The sequence below is a fragment of the Myxocyprinus asiaticus genome, chromosome 29 (assembly GCF_019703515.2).
Source record: "Myxocyprinus asiaticus isolate MX2 ecotype Aquarium Trade chromosome 29, UBuf_Myxa_2, whole genome shotgun sequence".
Classification (NCBI taxonomy): domain Eukaryota; kingdom Metazoa; phylum Chordata; class Actinopteri; order Cypriniformes; family Catostomidae; genus Myxocyprinus; species Myxocyprinus asiaticus.
The window spans coordinates 35,049,552-35,068,055 of NC_059372.1; the positions used below are offsets into that span (position 1 = coordinate 35,049,552).

Consider the following 18,504-nt stretch of genomic DNA (forward strand, 5'->3'; position numbering starts at 1 on the left):
AAAAAGAATGAAAGAATGATAGAAAAAGAAAGGTATCAGTAACAAAAATGGTGATCAAGCACTGTTTCTGATGGTGTGCAGTACAAATATTAATTTGCCCCAGTAGCACATGCATCTGATCTTTTTTTTTTTTTCTGAGAAAGTGAAACATGTGGTATGTATATCTTCTCTCCAAAACTGTGTATACCCACTGCAAAGCCAATACTAATTCATTAAATAATTGAGACTGATAAACTTAACGGGCGTGCCAAGTTTACCATAATGTAACGTAAGCGAGTTAATGCTTTTAAAAGGGGGAAATATTACGACGAGCTCATCAGACTTGAATAAAACGCAACGGTCCGCCAGGTGGCGATACACGTGACGAACATCGACAGAAACGCGGACGAAGAAGAAGAAAGACTCTCGTGGAAGTGCGATTCTCGCGTGTGTTCATTATTTTCACTATGGCTGCCTCCACGAGCAGTGCGGCCAGTACAAAACACAGTGAAAATCTTTCATCAGCTGAAGAAACAGAGTTTTGTCCGGGTTTTAAAGATGTCGACGCATTTGTCAAGGTCTGTGGGCTTTTTAACGTGTATGAATTCTGCTGTATGTTGTTTATCTAGCTGTCAACACATCGCAACGTGCAAATATTAGCCATGTGTGCAGTAGCACACGCAGTAACATTGCTAAATGAACGTCTGATATGTGTTTCCACAGCATGGACTGGGAGCTGTGGTCGCTGCCACGAAGGCGAGTGCGTCTCTTCCTTCAGCAGGAGATGAGTTTGATCTGTACCGCAGCTTCTCTGCGTTTCAAGAGTTCTGTGTGTCACAGGGAGATCGACTTCTACACGGGTAAAACCATTACAAAACATACTGTGCTGCTGTCATGCTGTTAAAATAGTACTAATCATGATCATTTGGTAGAAAGCCAGATAGTCAGAAATTAATTACTTAGTAAGAAATATAAAACATTTTCCTTTGAATAATGTTTGAAGTAGATTTATGCCAAAAATATGATTGTTTATGATTATGTATGTGTACTTTTCAGTCAGAGTATCTCAATATATTTCAGTTTAGTTAGGCTTCTGTTTTTTTAACCTTATGAAAATGTACCATGGGTTTATTACAGTAATCACTGATCTTTATACTGTATCTGTGTTATAGATTAGTGACTGTAACCATACTTTAACTATGGTATTTGTAGTAAAAATAAAAAATAAATAAATAGTAACCACAGATTTAACAGTGGTTACTACAGAAACAAGGTCACAACAATATTATTATTGAAAAACTGTGGTTACTATATTGATACTACAGTATTACTGTAGTAAAAACCATTGTTAATTGTATCAAAACCAAGGTTTCTGGCAAAAAAACAAAAGCAAAACATGGTTACTACCATAGAGCTCTAAAATACCGGTTATTAGGACTGGGTAAATATATAGATTTTCTGATGCATCACAATCTTCATTTGAACGATCTCGATATTGATACTTAAATCCCAAAATCAATCTTTTACTCTCAACTACAGTGAGAGGAAATCACTTGCATTTGCAACCAAATTTTGTGCTATGCAACTAAAATGTTTATATTTGTTAACTGGCTGGCAAATGTTCTGATTTCACTTACCAGTGATTGTGTAGTGCTGGAGTATTCAGCAAAGGAGTAGCAAATGTGTTCTTTGTCTTCAGATACCAGTTGTGGAAAATAGAATCTATGTATGCTGGTTTATACATATAAAGGCATCTCATGTGGGGAAAAAATGTCATATTTATTTTGATAAGTATTTGTGCAGTATTGCAAAAAGGTGTTACAACTGTACTCTATCTACCCTACTACCATGGTTCTGAAGGATTACAACATTCATTTGCACTGGTGTTTACCAGGAACTTTCATGTTACTTCAAAGAATGCCCAGATAGCACACGTACATCTCCGAGATGTCCGTTTGAGATCTTTTCATCTGGAAAGCATCGCACTTTAATTCAAATATGATAAACATCTTAAAAAGAACAGATTTACATGCATTCTAAATCATAAACATCTCAAAGACATATTTCAGATGAGCAAACAGTCTAAAAAAATACGTCTTCCTGATGTAAACACACACAACAAATATTGTAGACATCAGGGTGATAGCACACATACATCACCCAGACATCTAGTGATGTGTGTTTACATCTGGAAGACGTATTTTTTTTAGATTTTTATGATGAGACGTTTATGAGTAAGAATGCATGTAAATCTGATCTTTTTAAGATGTTTATCAGATTTGAATTAAAGTGCGATGCTTTCCAGAGGAAACACTCTTAAACTGACATCTCAGAGATGTACGTGTGCTGTCTGAGGATGGTATGCTTTGGTACTTTTTGTAAGGCAACTGATTCAAAACGTCAAAATGAGAACGAAAAGAAGAAATGCAATGAGAAATTTGCATCTTTTAGATCGTAGTTCCCAATATTATTATTACCAGTCGGATAAAATGTAATTGTCATCAGAAGGAAATTAAAGAAAGTCTTTTAAGATAATGCACAGTATTAAATATTGTTAAAAATCCTATTGGATTCCTAATTAACAGACCAAAAAATTACATTACTGTTTGGAAATTGAAACGTGTATTAATTATCTATAAATGCGGTGAGTTTTCACGTGTGAATATTCTGCAATTGGTGTACACTGTACCAGTGAAATCTTGCCAGCTGCCTATTTGTATAGATCATAGCAAAAGCGATATACATATTATAAATAGGTTAATTCTGAGATTTCTTACTTTTAACACAAAGCATTGCAGTCTCTTGGACCTCAGACAATGAGAAAGTGAAGTCAGCAGAACATGAATGAATATGCCACATCGTATAATGTCCGTTAGTGTCAGTCAACTTCAAGTTTAGTGTATTTTAACTGAAGACTTGATCAATTGTTCTAATATCTCTCTATTACAGTATGAGCCAGATAATGCAACACCATGGTTGTAGATCTCACATGAGAGACCGGAACAAACTGACAGGCCTGGAGGACAGATTTGACCTGGTGGTGGACTCAAATGATGCCATTCTTGAGAAAGTGGTATGAGTTTCAGATCTTTAAACCAATGTTCTTATATACACCACCCCTATCTTCTTTACCCTGTAATTATGGTTTGTGATGGTCCAAATGTCTGTACCTCTGTACCTTTCATCAAATCATACAGTGCATCCGGAAAGTATTCACAGCGCTTCACTTTTTCCACATTTTGTTATGTTACAGCCTTATTCCAAAATGGATTAAATTCATTATTTTCCTCAATTCTACAAACAATACCCCATAATGACAACGTGAAAGAAGTTTGTTTGAAATCTTTGCAAATTTATTAAAAAAAAAGAAAAAAAAAAGAAAGAAAATCACATGTACATAAGTATTCACAGCCTTTGCTCAATACTTTGTTGAAGCACCTTTGGCACCAGTTACAGCCTCAAGTCTTTTTGAGTATGATGCTACAAGCTTGGCACACCTATTTTTGGGCAGTTTCTCCCATTCTTCTTTGCAGGACCTCTCAAGCTCCATCAGGTCGGATGGGGAGCATCGGTGCACAGCCATTTTCAGATCTCTCCAGAGATGTTCAATCAGGTTCAAGTCTGGGCTCTGGCTGGGCCACTCAAGGACATTCACAGAGTTGTCCTGGAGCCACTCCTTTGTTATCTTGGCTGTGTGCTTAGGGTCGTTGTCCTGTTGGAAGATGAACCTTCACCCCAGTCTGAGGTCCAGAGTGCTCTGGAGCAGGTTTTCATCAAGGATGTCTCTGTACATTGCTGCATTCATCTTTCCCTCGATCCTGACTAGTCTCCCAGTTCCTGCTGCTGAAAAACATCCCCACAGCATGATGCTGCCACCACCATGCTTCACTGTAGGGATGGTATTGGCCAGGTGATGAGCGGTGCCTGGTTTCCTCCAGACATGACGCTTGCCATTCAGGCCAAAGAGTTCAATCTTTGTTTCTCATGGTCTGAGAGTCCTTCAGGTGCCTTTTGGCGAACTCCAGATGGGCTGTCATGTGCCTTTTACTGAGGAGTGGCTTCCGTCTGGCCACTCTACCATACAGGCCTGATTGGTGGAGTGCTGCAGAGATGGTTGTTCTTCTGGAAGGTTCTCCTCTCTCCACAGAGAAACGCTGGAGCTCTGTCAGAGTGACCATCGGTTCTTGGTCACCTCCCTGACTAAGGCCCTTCTCCCCCGATCGCTCAGTTTGGCCAGGCGGTCAGCTCTAGGAAGAGTCCTGGTGGTTCCAAACTTCTTCCATTTACGGATGATGGAGGCCACTGTGCTCATTGGGACCTTCAATGCTGCAGAAATTTTTCTGTACCTTCCCCGGATCTGTGCCTCGATACAATCCTGTCTCGGAGGTCTACAGACAATTCCTTGGACTTCATGGCTTGGTTTGTGCTCTGACATGCACTGTTAACTGTGGGACCTTATATAGACAGGTGTGTGCCTTTCCAAATCATGTCCAATCAACTGAATTTACCACAGGTGGACTCCAATCAAGTTGTAGAAACATCTCAAGGATGATCAGTGGAAACAGGATGCACCTGAGCTCAATTTTGAGTGTCATGGCAAAGGCTGTGAATACTTATGTACATGTGATTTTTTTTTTCGTTTTTTCTTTTTAATAAATTTGCAAAGATTTCAAACAAACTTCTTTCATGTTGTCATTATGGGGTATTGTTTGTAGAATTTTGAGGAAAATAATGAATTTAATCCATTTTGGAATAAGGCTGTAACATAACAAAATGTGGAAAAAGTGAAGCGCTGTGAATACTTTCCGGATGCACTGTATCTTAAAAACTTCCAGTACTGACCTGTTTCTGATCTCTGCTCAGGGCATTCTCCTGGATGAGGCCTCTGGTGTGAGTCGCACCCAGCAGCCTGTGATGCCCACAGGCTATCAGCCACCCAAGATCGTTGTGTCCAGTTGGAATCGCAGGGTTAGTTAAGTGTTGCATCGTTTTGGATTTGTCTTTGAGGAACAGGTTCTGGTATTATATCAGGCTACTTCTCCTTACAGGGAGGAGACCGGAGCACAGAGACCTTTCACCTTCTACATGCCAAAAATGTTCAACGGCCGCAGCTAAAGTTCAAGGAGAAAGTGGATAACAGCAACACCCCCTTTGTCTCCAAAATCTTCATCAAACCCAATGCTTTAAAACCTCTGCCTTCATGTGAGTGTGCTGAGCATCCCTTGGGAGATGACCATTTTATGCCAATATATTTTGATGTACAGACAATCAATAATATTAAAAAGAGAGAAAAAAATATAGTAATTTGTCTAAATACTGAAGTGTAACTAAATGTGCCACTAGACTTTACCAACAAACACATTCGTAAGGAGAGACCAGAGGATTTGGACGTTCCTGCTGCGCTGGCGGATTTCATCCATCAGCAGAGAACACAAGAACATGTGGATGACATGTAAGAGATATTTAGTGTTTATTCTCATTTTTTATTTTTTATTTCACAGTATTAAAAAAAAATATGAGCTTAATTTACTTCACTAAAAAATTGCATGTAAAATGGTGTTTCCAGGTTTTCTCACCCCTACCAGTATGAGCTGGACCATCTGGTCATGCCAGAGAGTCTGAAAACCAAACCTGATCCCCAGGTAAATGTCTTATTCATCCTCATTGTTCCTGACTACCTGTGTCTGTTTTGTTGTCAGCAACTGTGATAAGTATTTCAATGTGGTTTTGGCCTTTTTTCATTATGACATTTCTTTTCATTATAGATGTATAAACCATTTGCTGACTCAAGTTGTCAGTTCATTGACACTTTAGAAGATCTCGTTGCTCTGAATGAGAAATTGGCCAAGATGACAGAGTTTGCGGTGGATCTTGAGGTATGACTGAGCCTCCCCAATCATGTTTAGTCGTGCCTGCTTGACATTTGTCTCTGTGTTTCCTATGCTCAGATGGTCAAAAATTGGTAGTTTCCATCTATCAGCAAAGTTGAAAATGAACTGAAGCGTCTTTACATTACAAAAAGGGCAAGTTTTACAATTGTGTAACGTACGCTGAGAAGTAATTAGCCCTGAAATGTAACTTCTTTTTATTCCTTACTAAATAATTATGTTCTGTACACTATACACATGCTATTTTTTTTAATAGTATCACATATAGCACACCATATATATACAGGTGCATCTCAATAAATTAGAATGTCGTGGAAAAGTTCATTTATTTCAGTAATTCAACTCAAATTGTGAAACTCGTGTATTAAATAAATTCAATGCACACAGACTGAAGTAGTTTAAGTCTTTGGTTCTTTTAATTGTGATGATTTTGGCTCACATTTAACAAAAACCCACCAATTCACTATCTCAAAAAATTAGAATACATCATAAGACCAATAAAAAAAACATTTTTAGTGAATTGTTGGCCTTCTGGAAAGTATGTTCATTTACTGTATATGTACTCAATACTTGGTAGGGGCTCCTTTTGCTTTAATTACTGCCTCAATTTGGCGTGGCATGGAGGTGATCAGTTTGTGGCACTGCTGAGGTGGTATGGAAGCCCAGGTTTCTTTGACAGTGGCCTTCAGCTCATCTGCATTTTTTGGTCTCTTGTTTCTCATTTTCCTCTTGACAATACCCCATAGATTCTCTATGGGGTTCAGGTCTGGTGAGTTTGCTGGCCAGTCAAGACACCAACACCATGGTCATTTAACCAACTTTTGGTGCTTTTGGCAGTGTGGGCAGGTGCCAAATCCTGCTGGAAAATGAAATCAGCATCTTTAAAAAGCTGGTCAGCAGAAGGAAGCATGAAGTGTTCCAAAATTTCTTGGTAAACGGGTGCAGTGACTTTGGTTTTCAAAAAACACAATGGAGCAACACCAGCAGATGACATGGCACCCCAAATCATCACAGACTGTGGAAACTTAACACTTGGACTTCAAGCAACTTGGGCTATGAGCTTCTCCACCCTTCCTCCAGACTCTAGGACCTTGGTTTCCAAATGAAATACAAAACTTGCTCTCATCTGAAAAGAGGACTTTGGATCACTGGGCAACAGTCCAGTTCTTCTTCTCCTTAGCCCAGGTAAGACGCCTCTGACGTTGTCTGTGGTTCAGGAGTGGCTTAACAAGAGGAATACGACAACTGTAGCCAAATTCCTTGACGTGTCTGTGTGTGGTGGCTCTTGATGCCTTGACCCCAGCCTCAGTCCATTCCTTGTGAAGTTCACCCAAATTCTTGAATCGATTTTGCTGGACAATCATAAGGCTGCGGTTCTCTCGGTTGGTTGTGCATCTTTTTCTTCCACACTTTTTCCTTCCACTCAACTTTCTGTTAACATGTTTGGATACAGCACTCTGTGAACAGCCAGCTTCTTTGGCAATGAATGTTTGTGGCTTACCCTCCTTGTGAAGGGTGTCAATGATTGTCTTCTGGACAACTGTCAGATCAGCAGTCTTCCCCATGATTGTGTAGCCTAGTGAACCAAACTGAGAGACCATTTTGAAGGCTCAGGAAACCTTTGCAGGTGTTTTGAGTTGATTAGCTGATTGGCATGTCACCATATTCAAATTTTTTGAGATAGTGAATTGGTGGGTTTTTGTTAAATGTGAGCCAAAATCATCACAATTAAAAGAACCAAAGACTTAAACTACTTCAGTCTGTGTGCATTGAATTTATTTAATACACGAGTTTCACAATTTGAGTTGAATTACTGAAATAAATGAACTTTTCCACGACATTCTAATTTATTGAGATGCACCTGTATATACATGGATTGTTAATAGGGCACTAAAGCATTGTCACATTACTTACCAAATTCCATATTCCTGAAAGCCAGAACAGATGTTTGAAAATGGACAGTGTGCATTGCGACTTAGTTTTGTCTAATTTATTTAGAGATTTAGAGAGGACTTTTGCGTAAAGTGTGATTGATTTTTGTAATCATTTCCATAAGAATTTTTTTTTTTGCAGGAGCATTCCCTGTAGGTTTTTATAAATTCAGTGCAAATTCTCTGTCTACAGCATCATTCCTACAGAAGCTTTCTAGGAATCACGTGTCTGATGCAGATATCAACACGGGAAGAGGATTTCATTATAGACACGCTGGAGCTGCGCAGTGAAATGTACATTTTAAATGAGACATTCACTGACCCCACCATTATGAAGGTGATTTCTTTTCTTAATACACTTTATCCACTTGAATGTGTTTTTTAACTATAAACTCTATATAATTCATTTTAAAGATATGTTTGTGTAACCTCTTTAACTCTGGTGAATTTTTTGGCTGCCACATGCAATTTTTTTTAGAAAACCCCCCAAATAAAAAAAAAAAAAGACTCCAATTACTCAGAAATAATATAGTATATATTTTTACAATCTTATGATGAAGAGAAACAACATTTTTTGTTGTTGTCCTTACTTTGTAAGAATGTAATTCTGGTTCTGATCACTCCATTTCCTTTTAAAAAGTCTTATTTCATTACACTAGATGGCAGCAAGTACTAGGAATTGTTTTTTCCTCTATCACCTTCCATCACAATATGCAGATCTGAAATGTAGGTGGTGCTCTAAGGCATTTCAACCATCACAGACGTGCTCGTCCATAGACACTACCCCCATTGTTTAATCGAATATCTTGGCCCCTGAGTGGACTACAAGCTCAATCTAGGTGTCATTAGAAAGCGGAGATCCAAGATATAACGTTGAATTATACAACCAAGCAAGCTCCTCAAGGTAAAAGCAGATATAAAGTTTGTGGCTACTTGAGGCTTACAGCAACAGTGATCGGCACATAAGAGACATTTGTATTTGATGTCTTACTTAAATCATATATTTGTGATTCTTTTAAAAATCTTTCGAACTGTTGTATTAGGACAACAAAATATGCATTCCTGAGAATGAGAGCTTTCATTTGATATATGAGTTGTCCATTTAGGTTCTTTGTTAAAGACTTACATTATGTATGACATTACCTTTAGCAGGGCTCCAGACTAACATTTGAGAGCGGTTACCAAGTTCTACAGATGGTCGCACTAGCACGGTTGGTTGGGGGGGGAGGGGAGTGTTCCTAACCAGACACAACGCAATACCGCTATATTCATTCTCTAAAATTATTATAAATGACAATAAAATCAGATGTTACAACAGTCGGATGGAACAGTCTGTTTATTGAACATACCTAATTTTCTCACTGCGTATGGACACTTTCTACGACAAATCTCAAGGGGATGGTATATGATCATACACGGAGCAAAGTTACTTTATGAATCACATCAAAATTCAGTCTGTTACCATTTTTAATGTTCACGCACTCACGCAGTACTCTGTTGTTATTTAGTCGATCTCCATGTGACAGGTAACGGAAAGAAATTCAAAATGAGCCTCCTGTGTGTGTGTGTGCATCTATAGAGCTCCGGTTGAAGAGAACGAGACCTCAAACACAACAATCCGTAGGTCTGTGCCATCCTCGGTGAAAATAAAGTTGTTTTGAACCGGCTAGTGTCACCCCGGCTTTAATATACTGTTATGAGAAGGATCGCTTGTTGCAGCATCGCGTCTGGTTGGGACACAGTGTGACAGCAGGAATTAGTTTTCTTTTCATCAGGATGTGGTATTTGCAATAAGATCATACAAACCAAAGGTAAAAGTAAAACCATGCCAACATGGACAGTAACCATAAAACAAATTATGCAATTTTTCATAAGAAAAACACATCCTGAAATTAAATTGTATTCCTTCACTACCCCGTATATTGTTTCGGGTAGATATTTTTAATATCTGTAATGTGTGGATTGAAAGCCTTGGCTACGATTTCTGTCTGTTCATGGTACAGATTTCTCCTTTATTCCTTTTCAATGCTGTTTAGAATTCTGGAGCCATTTAATATGATTTTAAACTAGTTTAATCATCGATACATTATGGGTTTTCATAGAGGTTTTGAACAAATAATCAATGCCGAATCCACAACCCAGCCCACGCTTCTCGCAGCGCTGTTGATGATAATCTGCGCTCGAGACCGGTCCACGTGTAAATGCACGTCTCTGCGCTGATCTGTCCATTGAGCCTTGAGCCGTGCTGACTGATCCAGATAGAGCTGTTTCCTTTCGCGTTTTGAACGTTTGCCATTCAATATTTCTCTTACGCAACAAAAAACAACAGTGCACAATCAGAGAGTTGGCCAATTGTGTAGTCGCACAATTGTGACCTTTTGCAAAGTTGAATCGCACTGTTAGGAAAAGTGGTCGCAAAATGCGACCATTTAGTCGCAGTCTGGAGCCCTGTCTAGGTGGCGCTTATTCGTGACGCAGGTGTTTTCAGCCCTTATTTTGTTATTTTATGTAACATAAATTTAGACGTTAAATTTTCATGCTTTCAAATGATACGATGTATCCGGGGACTTTAACATTTGAAGCTTAAACATATTTTGCGACATAGCGTTCCCCTTTGGACCCACCGATGGGTCCATAGAGTTTAAGGAAGACAGCATGAAATCAAAATTGACCTATTTTATACTTGCTTAATAGTTGTTCCTGGTCTCATTGCAAGTAATTCGGTGCAAGTTATTATTAAAAAAAAGTTTGTTTTCATAATCTGTCATCAAAGTGCAATAACTTTCTACACCTCTTCTGAAGCAGCTTTTATGCTACCAAAGCCAAAATTGGGCGGGAAAAATGGGAAACAATTATACATAGCCTAACATGCTTAACCCTATAACAGTCCTGTCAAAACAAATGGATAAATTCATGTCCCGCCCTACATTGTATACGGAATATACTGTTTCTCTCGTAAATATGCCACATTATGGACAATAAATTAATAGTTAAACCAAACATAAAAATTCATGATTTACACACTTCCGTCAAGAAAGTCAACCCGTTTTTTATGCAGAACACAAACGGAAATGTTTTAATAAATATTGTGGTCCATATTTTTAATATAATAGCAGTTAATAAACCCATAAGTATCAAAAGTAGTCCATGCAAGTCCTGCATCATATTCCAAGTCATCTGAAGGCCTATGAAAGGTTTTGGTGAGAAACAACCTGTACATTTTCTGTGAAAATCTTGACATCCATTGTGTGTTCAAGAGTGCTATGAGAAAAGCTCATTTACAGTGTTCATGTGAGAAATGTATCAGTTTTTAACACTAAACATTGTATTTATTATTGTGATTCCTAACTCTTCCTTTAAATGCCCTGTGAATGCCATTTCACATTGTCTTTACTATGAAGTGGCTAATGATTGTTTATCTTGAATATAATGCATTATTGCATCACTGTGTGTTGCTCTTGCAGTTGTTTCATGGTGCTGATTCAGACATTGAGTGGCTTCAGAAGGACTTTGGTCTCTATGTTGTCAACATGTTTGATACCCATCACGCTGCTCGTTGTCTAAACCTCGGCCGAAACTCTCTTGACCATCTTCTGAAAGTATACTGCAACGTGAACTCGGATAAACGCTACCAGTTGGCAGACTGGAGAATACGGTACTATAATATTATCAGCACATTAGATTTCCTCATGCATTGATCTAATATTGAACATATAATATTGATCCAAACTCATTATGTTTTTATATTACTACAAATTAAAATCAACAAATGTTGTTAGTTCCCGCTTTTACAACGGAGTTTGTGTTTTTTCTTATTGTTGTACCATTCAGGTACATTACTAATTATTTGTGTTGTTATTGTCTTGCAGACCATTGCCAGATGAGATGATCAAGTATGCTCGTGCTGACACTCACTATCTGCTCTATATATATGATCGAGTCAGAGCTGACCTTTATGATTTGGGCAACGGGCAACCCACCCTCATTCAGCAAGTGTGGTCTAAAAGCAGAGACCTCTGCCTCAAGGTACACTGATTTCTTCATAGCAACTAATTAAATTTATCCACAAGATAAAAATCGTTCAACTAAGTGAAGATATCAAGATATTGGCTGGATAGGACACCACTTTTAAAAGCGCTCCATATTCCAGATATGTTTAAAATCATTGAACTCTTGTTATTATTGGTTATTTGACTCTTGATGAAATTTTGGTTTTGGTCTAAAAGATTAATGACCGGAACCTTGTATGCAGATCCCAACCCATTCGCCAAACTTAACTGTACCAAGTAGTTAATTGTAGATTTGATGCACATATATTACGGGAAAGTTAGTGGCAGCGCTAGAATGATTTGTTCATAAATTGGACACCACTACAAGATGCTGAATTGGTTTTACTTGAGCTTTTGAATATTGTTACAAACTTCATTTCTTTCTCCTTAGAAATTTGTGAAGCCTATTTTTACTGAGGACTCGTATATGGAGCTGTACCGTAAGCAGAAGAGGATCTTCAACACGCAGCAGCTGGCAGCCTTCAGACTGCTTTATGCCTGGAGAGATAAACTCGCCCGAGAGGAAGATGAGAGTACAGGGTAACTGCCCAAACTCAAAGCTTGTGGAACAATGGGGTTAAAGGCACCCCTTAAGGAAAATGTTCTTTTTTTCTGGTCACAAAGTGTATCAAGATTGGAAAAAACAGTTAATTTTATTGAATATTGATGGAGCAACATAATGTGTAGAAAAAAAAAATAATAACGGAAGGTTGTTTTGATAAAAACTTTTTTTAATAGGTAGCAAGGGAGCCTTTTACCCCTTACTTGTAGATATAGGGGCAATAGAAATAGGGCAAATTTTGTCACCTTATGCAAATAAATTTGAGACATCTAAATGCTTTGAGTGACACACTATGATTATGCTTATTCAAAATAACCTCTCAGGGTGTAAATAAGGTAGCTCTGAAAAATTTTGTCTCCAAGTGTCCAAAAGCATCTCCAAACAAATAAAACACACTAATTGTACATAAGAACTAATTACATATGCAAATACAACAATGACTAAAGGTATGCTCTCTCTCCAAAGTATGCAGGCATGAATAACGAGATCTTATTCAGTTCCATTCTGTGTCATTTGAGTCATCATTGAGTCTGTGTCATGTACTTGGTGCCATCTCCTGGTGGCCTTATGTAATTAGAGTAAACGATCCTCTCTGCCCATATTTGGATGACTTTCACCTCTGTTCACAGCAATCCTAGTATTATTGGTTTAGCGTTTTATGACACTGTTTTTCCATCATAGGTACATCTTACCAAACCACATGATGATGAAGATTGCTGAGGAGCTTCCAAAGTAAGTTTAAAGGGGTCATATCCTAAGTGTATGAAACAAACAAAAAAATATAATAAAAGAATATTTAATGTTTTTCACCGGTGGCCTACTTATGATTTTTTTCAAGGTTGCTTGGACCAAAAATGTTGTAATTTAGTTTAACATGACCATTTCCATCCTCTCTCTGACCCTTACAAATACATGGGTTGTTACTCTACTTTTAAGACATCTTCTGTATATGTAAATTACCTCTGTTATAATTAGTACTGCTTTGATGTATTCTTTATCATAGGGAGCCACAGGGTATCATCGCATGCTGTAACCCCACACCACCACTAGTGCGTCAACAGATCAATGAACTTCATCAACTCATCAAACAGGCTCGAGAGATTCCCCTACTGAAAGTATGTGCTGGTTAAACACATATTTTAATCTGGTTTATTTAAGTACTTGTTTTATTTATCTGTTGTAATATGAATATATTAAATGTGTAATTTCTAGTTCTAGACAAAATACAAACAATAAATTTTTTTGTGTCTCTGTAGGTAGAAGTTCTTGCTGAAAAAAGGAAATCATTAACCCCAAAAAGAAAGGTCTGTTGACAAGTTTTAATGGTCATTTTTTCATGGACACAAACTGGAAAATAAATCTGTTGTCAGTTGTATTATTGAGTTTACTTCTAATGCCCCACTGTTGCTGTTATTTTATAGCCACAGTATTCATTATTTGGACCGCATGATACCTCCCGCTCATCTGAGAGTGATTTCCTGGACCTCTCTTCCATTGGTAGGTCAAAGTATTATGAATACCTCATGCGCATGTAATTTTCATTTTTATTTCAGCGTGTTATTTTAAAATGGCTTAATAGCCAATAGAATGACCTTTTGTAATGTTTTATCCATTTATATTTAGAAACACCAACCAAACCGGGAGTTCTGTTTGCAGAGGAGGACAACGAAAGCATGGACAAAGATGAACAATTGTTGTATAGCCTCAAAGCAACAACAAAAATCAGCCTCTTTGCGGTAGGATATTTAAAAGGTTAAACATGTATTAGAGTCACTGACAAATCAGGTTGGCAAGTGTCAAGTTCGCAGAAATGTGTCCATTTGAAAATAAAATTATATTTTCGACAAAATATTGATTTAATGACTAAAAATGTATGGCTCTGTAGGTGAAAAATGTTTTATTCAAATGCTTTCCACAATTGTACATGATGTAATCATTCATTTTTTATTATGATTTCTTCACACAGTCTTGAGGCTAAAGGGGTCCTCTGTTGTTGTTGTTGTTTTGTCACATAACAAATTGGGTAACTGCATGTTGGTTACACCACGTGACTTTAATTTTTTTTTAAATATTAGTAATAGTTGATAAAATTGTTTCTTATTTAAGAAATAATAATTAAAAATATATATTCTGCACTACTCAAGCCAACATTTCTTTAAGAATTTCTGCTTTTAATTAAAAATAATAATAATTTTACTTTCTCCTGATGGTTACACCACATGACTTTGATTTGGTGGACAAAAGCTTTTCAAACATAAATATTTTAAAGAAAAATGTATTTACTGCTTAAAATTATTCGGCACTACTCTTGTCAAGAATCTAAGCTTTTAATGAGACTTTCTCCAGTCTAATATACCACATGACATTTGTTAATTTATGCCTCAGAAAAAATATCAAAATGACTTAAAGCTCAGTAATTAAGACCATGTGCATTATAGAAGAGGTGTATTCTAGTAATTGTTTTGTGAATTTAATTTATGTATTTTTGTTGATAAGTTAATAGATCAACAGATCAAAAAATTGAGTCAAGTCATTGACCCATTACATGAAAAATGTTAAGTGCTTTGTCATGCTGTGTTTTGTGCTGGATTATTTGTGTTGGGAAAAGTAGGAGAATTGAGGAACGTTGTTTGTTATTCAGGAGGAGGAGGAGGAGACAACAGCAGCTCCTGCTCATCTGACAGTGGCACAACAGAAAGCACACAGTATCATGGCATCATTTGAGAACCCTTTTCGAATGGTACAATTGTTTTTATTTTTTTATTTTATTTAGTTGACATCTTTTGTCTAGGTTCATATTATAACTATGTGACTATTTCCTAATATTTACACTTTGTTTCAGTATTTACCATCAAAGGACATTCACATATCAAAGAATGCCAAATATGACCCCTCGACAAAGATCTACGAGGTACAGTTTCTTAGTATTGTACTAACCATGTTTGCATGAAAATGAATTGCATTTGTTATTACATAATATTTGTAATGTTTTTCGATATTATTAAATGATTTTACTTGATTCATATAAATCAAGACATACACTTAGTCATGTTTAAAGTTTAATATGATAACTCCAGAATTAGTCATAAATCATACAATGAAAGATGTACTTAATGCAGAAAAAGTATTTTATTTCTTTAATGACATGCTTTTATATTGACTTTTTTATTGCGTATTTTCTGCCTTTGAACACAGATTCGTAACAGGTGGAAATTACAGAGTATTGAGCAGCAGCAGAAGGAAGCTGAAGTGAAACAGCAAGCCAAAGAACGGGCAAAGAAAGCTCAAAGTAAGAACAACGTATGATAAATCTGTTCATATTTGTTATAGAAACTTTATGCGACCTGAAGGGTTTGTATCCGAGAACCAATTCTACTTTTTAAAAATACCGAAACTGCGTATGATTTTCATAACGTGCAGTTTCATTATCGGGTCTTTAATGTGCATTCTCGACATATTTAGATGGAACACAATACTGAAATTCTCTGATAGTGTTTCCTTCCATGCTGTTTTATGGCTCGGCGACACCTCTTCCTAGTCTATATTGTGAAACACACAGCACGACTAGGGAATATTGCCAAACCAATGATTCTTTTCTGCCAGTCCATTTTCAGAGAATCAAAAATATACTGCACGACTAGTGTAGCTGGTTGTTTTTAGAGAATCTTAAGCATATAGTGCAACCAGTGTAGTCTGATTAAGGAACATGACTCTTTTGAGCAGGTTCTTTTTAGAGATCTTAAATGCATACTATGTGACCAGTATAGTTCGATTGCTGCAAGAATGACTCTTATGAACTTTTTTTTTTTTTTTGTGTGAATCAAAATCAATTATGAATTGTTGGAGCAGTTAATCTGACTCTTTGTAGTAAGTCTACACTAATCTAAACTTTGTAGTATGTATAGATAAAGATACACATTATGAGTTTGTAATCAGTGGTATTTAATAAAAATGAATAAATGCATTTATTTTTCAAATATTTCTTCCTCAAAAATACCTAAATGTATCGTTAATGGAAATGTTAAGATGAGCCAGAATTGTTCAGTTACTTATGATTCCCATTCCTAGTAACCTTTTAACCCACCAATAATTTTAATTTAGACAATGCCCTAGTATACTAAAATCCTACATTTACATAAAAAGAACTACAATACTTGTCCACTTTTTTTCTATGTTATGTTCCATTTGTGTAAAAATGCTGGTATTTCTCTTTCAGAGGAACGCAAGAAAGCCAAACAGAGCTATCAGGAGTCGCTGCAGAATGTGAACACTGTCAGACAGCAAGTGATGGTGAGGAATCTTCATGTCACAAGCTTTAAAAGCTGTTCAAGGCAGTTCTGATTCATTTCTTTTTCATTTCTACATTAACTTCTGGTTTGTGTAAATCATGTGTGTTTTAGGAAGCAAAGCAGTCTGGGCAGAAGAGGGAGAGAGTTGCTAGTGAAGTTGGCGAAGAGAGCCTTAAACCAAACAAGAAAGTCTTGAAGACTGCGACATCAGAGGCTGAGCAGTCGACCACATCTGCTCCGAGAAACCAGAAACCGAAAGCTGCTCAAGATGTTCCCAAACAAAACTTTAAACCTTATGACTACACCCAGTCAAATTTAAAAATGTTTGATGGTAAGAGATCATTTTTTTCCCCCTGTAATTTGTTTTTTAATGGTGTCTATACGAGTTGTCTTCATTTCAATATTTTTTGTTTTGTTTTCTACACATAGGAAAATCAAAAGAGAGTTCACATTTTGATCCCAACAGACAAGCACATGAAACCAGGCAAAAGGTATTTATCGACCTTTAAGTCTATTTGAATCTATAAGCTTTCACAGCCTCATGAATTTCAAATGTGTGTCCTTCATGTCTTTCCATCTTAAAGGGATAGTTCACCCAAAAATGAAAATTCTCTCATCATTTACTCACCCTCATGTCATCCCAGATGTGTATGACTTTCTTTATTCTGCAGAACACAAATTAATATTTTTAGAAGAATATTTCAGCTCTGTAAGTCCATGCAGTGCAAGTGAATGGTGATCAGGCCTTTGAAGCTCCAAAAATCACGTAAAGGCAGCATAAAAGTAATCCATGACTCCAGTGGTTTAATTAATGTCTTCTGAAGCAATCCAGTTGGTTTTGGGTGAGAACAGACCAAAATATAACTCCTTTTTCACTATGAACCTTGGCAATCATGATTTCAAGCTTGCTTACATTTTTAGTGCCATCCAGCGCTCTGCGCATGGTCAAACACTAGGAAGTGTAATTGAGCTTGAAATCATGATCGTGCCTAGAGACTGCAACAGCAAGATTTATTGTAGAGGAGTTACATTTTGGTCTGTTCTCACCCAAAAATCAATTGGGTTGCTTCAGAAGACATGGATTAAACCACTGGAGTTGTATGGATTACTTTTATGCTGACTTTATGTGATTTTTGGAGCTTCAAATTTTGGTCACCATTTACTGAATGGATCTACAGAGATGAAATATTCTTCTAAAATCTTTGTTTTCTGCAGAAGAAAGTCATACACATCTGGGATGGCATGAGGGTGAGTAAATGATGAGAGAATTTTCCTTTTTGGGTGAACTATCCCTTTAAAGGTGTTCACACAAAAATTAAAATTGTCATTATAGCTTCAACTTTGTTTGATGTGGTACTGTTCTCAAAAGATCTCTGATCAATTTTGATTCTCAGAAAAATCAAAAAGGAAAAAAGAAAGGTGCTATGGGTGGCAAAAGCATGTCTTACTTGCCAGCAAAGTCAGAGAGGTGAGAGTAACATTCAGTAACTCACATACAGTACATAGTTATACTAAACATAAAATGAATTCTAAAAGTTGAAAATTGAAAAGGTAATTATATGATCCTTATTCATTAGATTCTAAATGGCTGTATTTTATCTTTCTTTTACAGAGGGTTTCACCATAACTGGCCTAAGAGATAGAAATTTACAATGGATGGTTGCCCTCTTTCTTTTTTAACAGTTCTTTAACATTTATTCTTTCAATCTGTTGCAGCCGTGATTTATGCTTGTAATTGTATTCATTTTTGGATTTTGACCCTTCATTAAAAAGGCATTTTAAATCATTCTTCTCCTCTCTTTGTTA

At 36.8% G+C, this 18,504-nt stretch overlaps 1 protein-coding gene across 1 annotated transcript; it reads left to right on the forward strand.

Moving 5' to 3' along the window:
* The first annotated feature begins 427 nt into the window (after nucleotides 1-427).
* On the forward strand, nucleotides 428-18,486 carry exosc10 (exosome component 10). Its single transcript, XM_051661805.1, has 25 exons — nucleotides 428-557; nucleotides 703-839; nucleotides 2,929-3,052; nucleotides 4,843-4,947; nucleotides 5,028-5,181; nucleotides 5,323-5,431; nucleotides 5,546-5,621; nucleotides 5,745-5,855; nucleotides 7,992-8,135; nucleotides 11,263-11,453; nucleotides 11,668-11,824; nucleotides 12,239-12,387; nucleotides 13,091-13,141; nucleotides 13,413-13,524; nucleotides 13,666-13,713; nucleotides 13,831-13,906; nucleotides 14,033-14,145; nucleotides 15,051-15,149; nucleotides 15,252-15,320; nucleotides 15,605-15,698; nucleotides 16,626-16,699; nucleotides 16,810-17,029; nucleotides 17,128-17,189; nucleotides 18,093-18,166; nucleotides 18,311-18,486. The coding sequence occupies exons 1-25, from the start codon at nucleotides 447-449 to the stop codon at nucleotides 18,339-18,341; spliced, it is 2,691 nt and encodes an 896-aa protein (XP_051517765.1). The 5' UTR covers nucleotides 428-446; the 3' UTR covers nucleotides 18,342-18,486.
* Nucleotides 18,487-18,504: the final 18 nt, after the last annotated feature.

What these genes read in the sequence shown, in the direction of transcription:
- exosc10 (XM_051661805.1), top strand. Translation starts at nt 447, where the DNA reads ATGGCTGCCTCCACGAGCAGTGCGGCCAGTACAAAACACAGTGAAAAT. An exon ending in AAATTTAAAAATGTTTGATG is followed by an intron (nt 17,030 to 17,127) that starts GTAAGAGATCAT and finishes TTCTACACATAG; the next exon opens with GAAAATCAAAAGAGAGTTCA. An exon ending in TTGCCAGCAAAGTCAGAGAG is followed by an intron (nt 18,167 to 18,310) that starts GTGAGAGTAACA and finishes TTTCTTTTACAG; the next exon opens with AGGGTTTCACCATAACTGGC.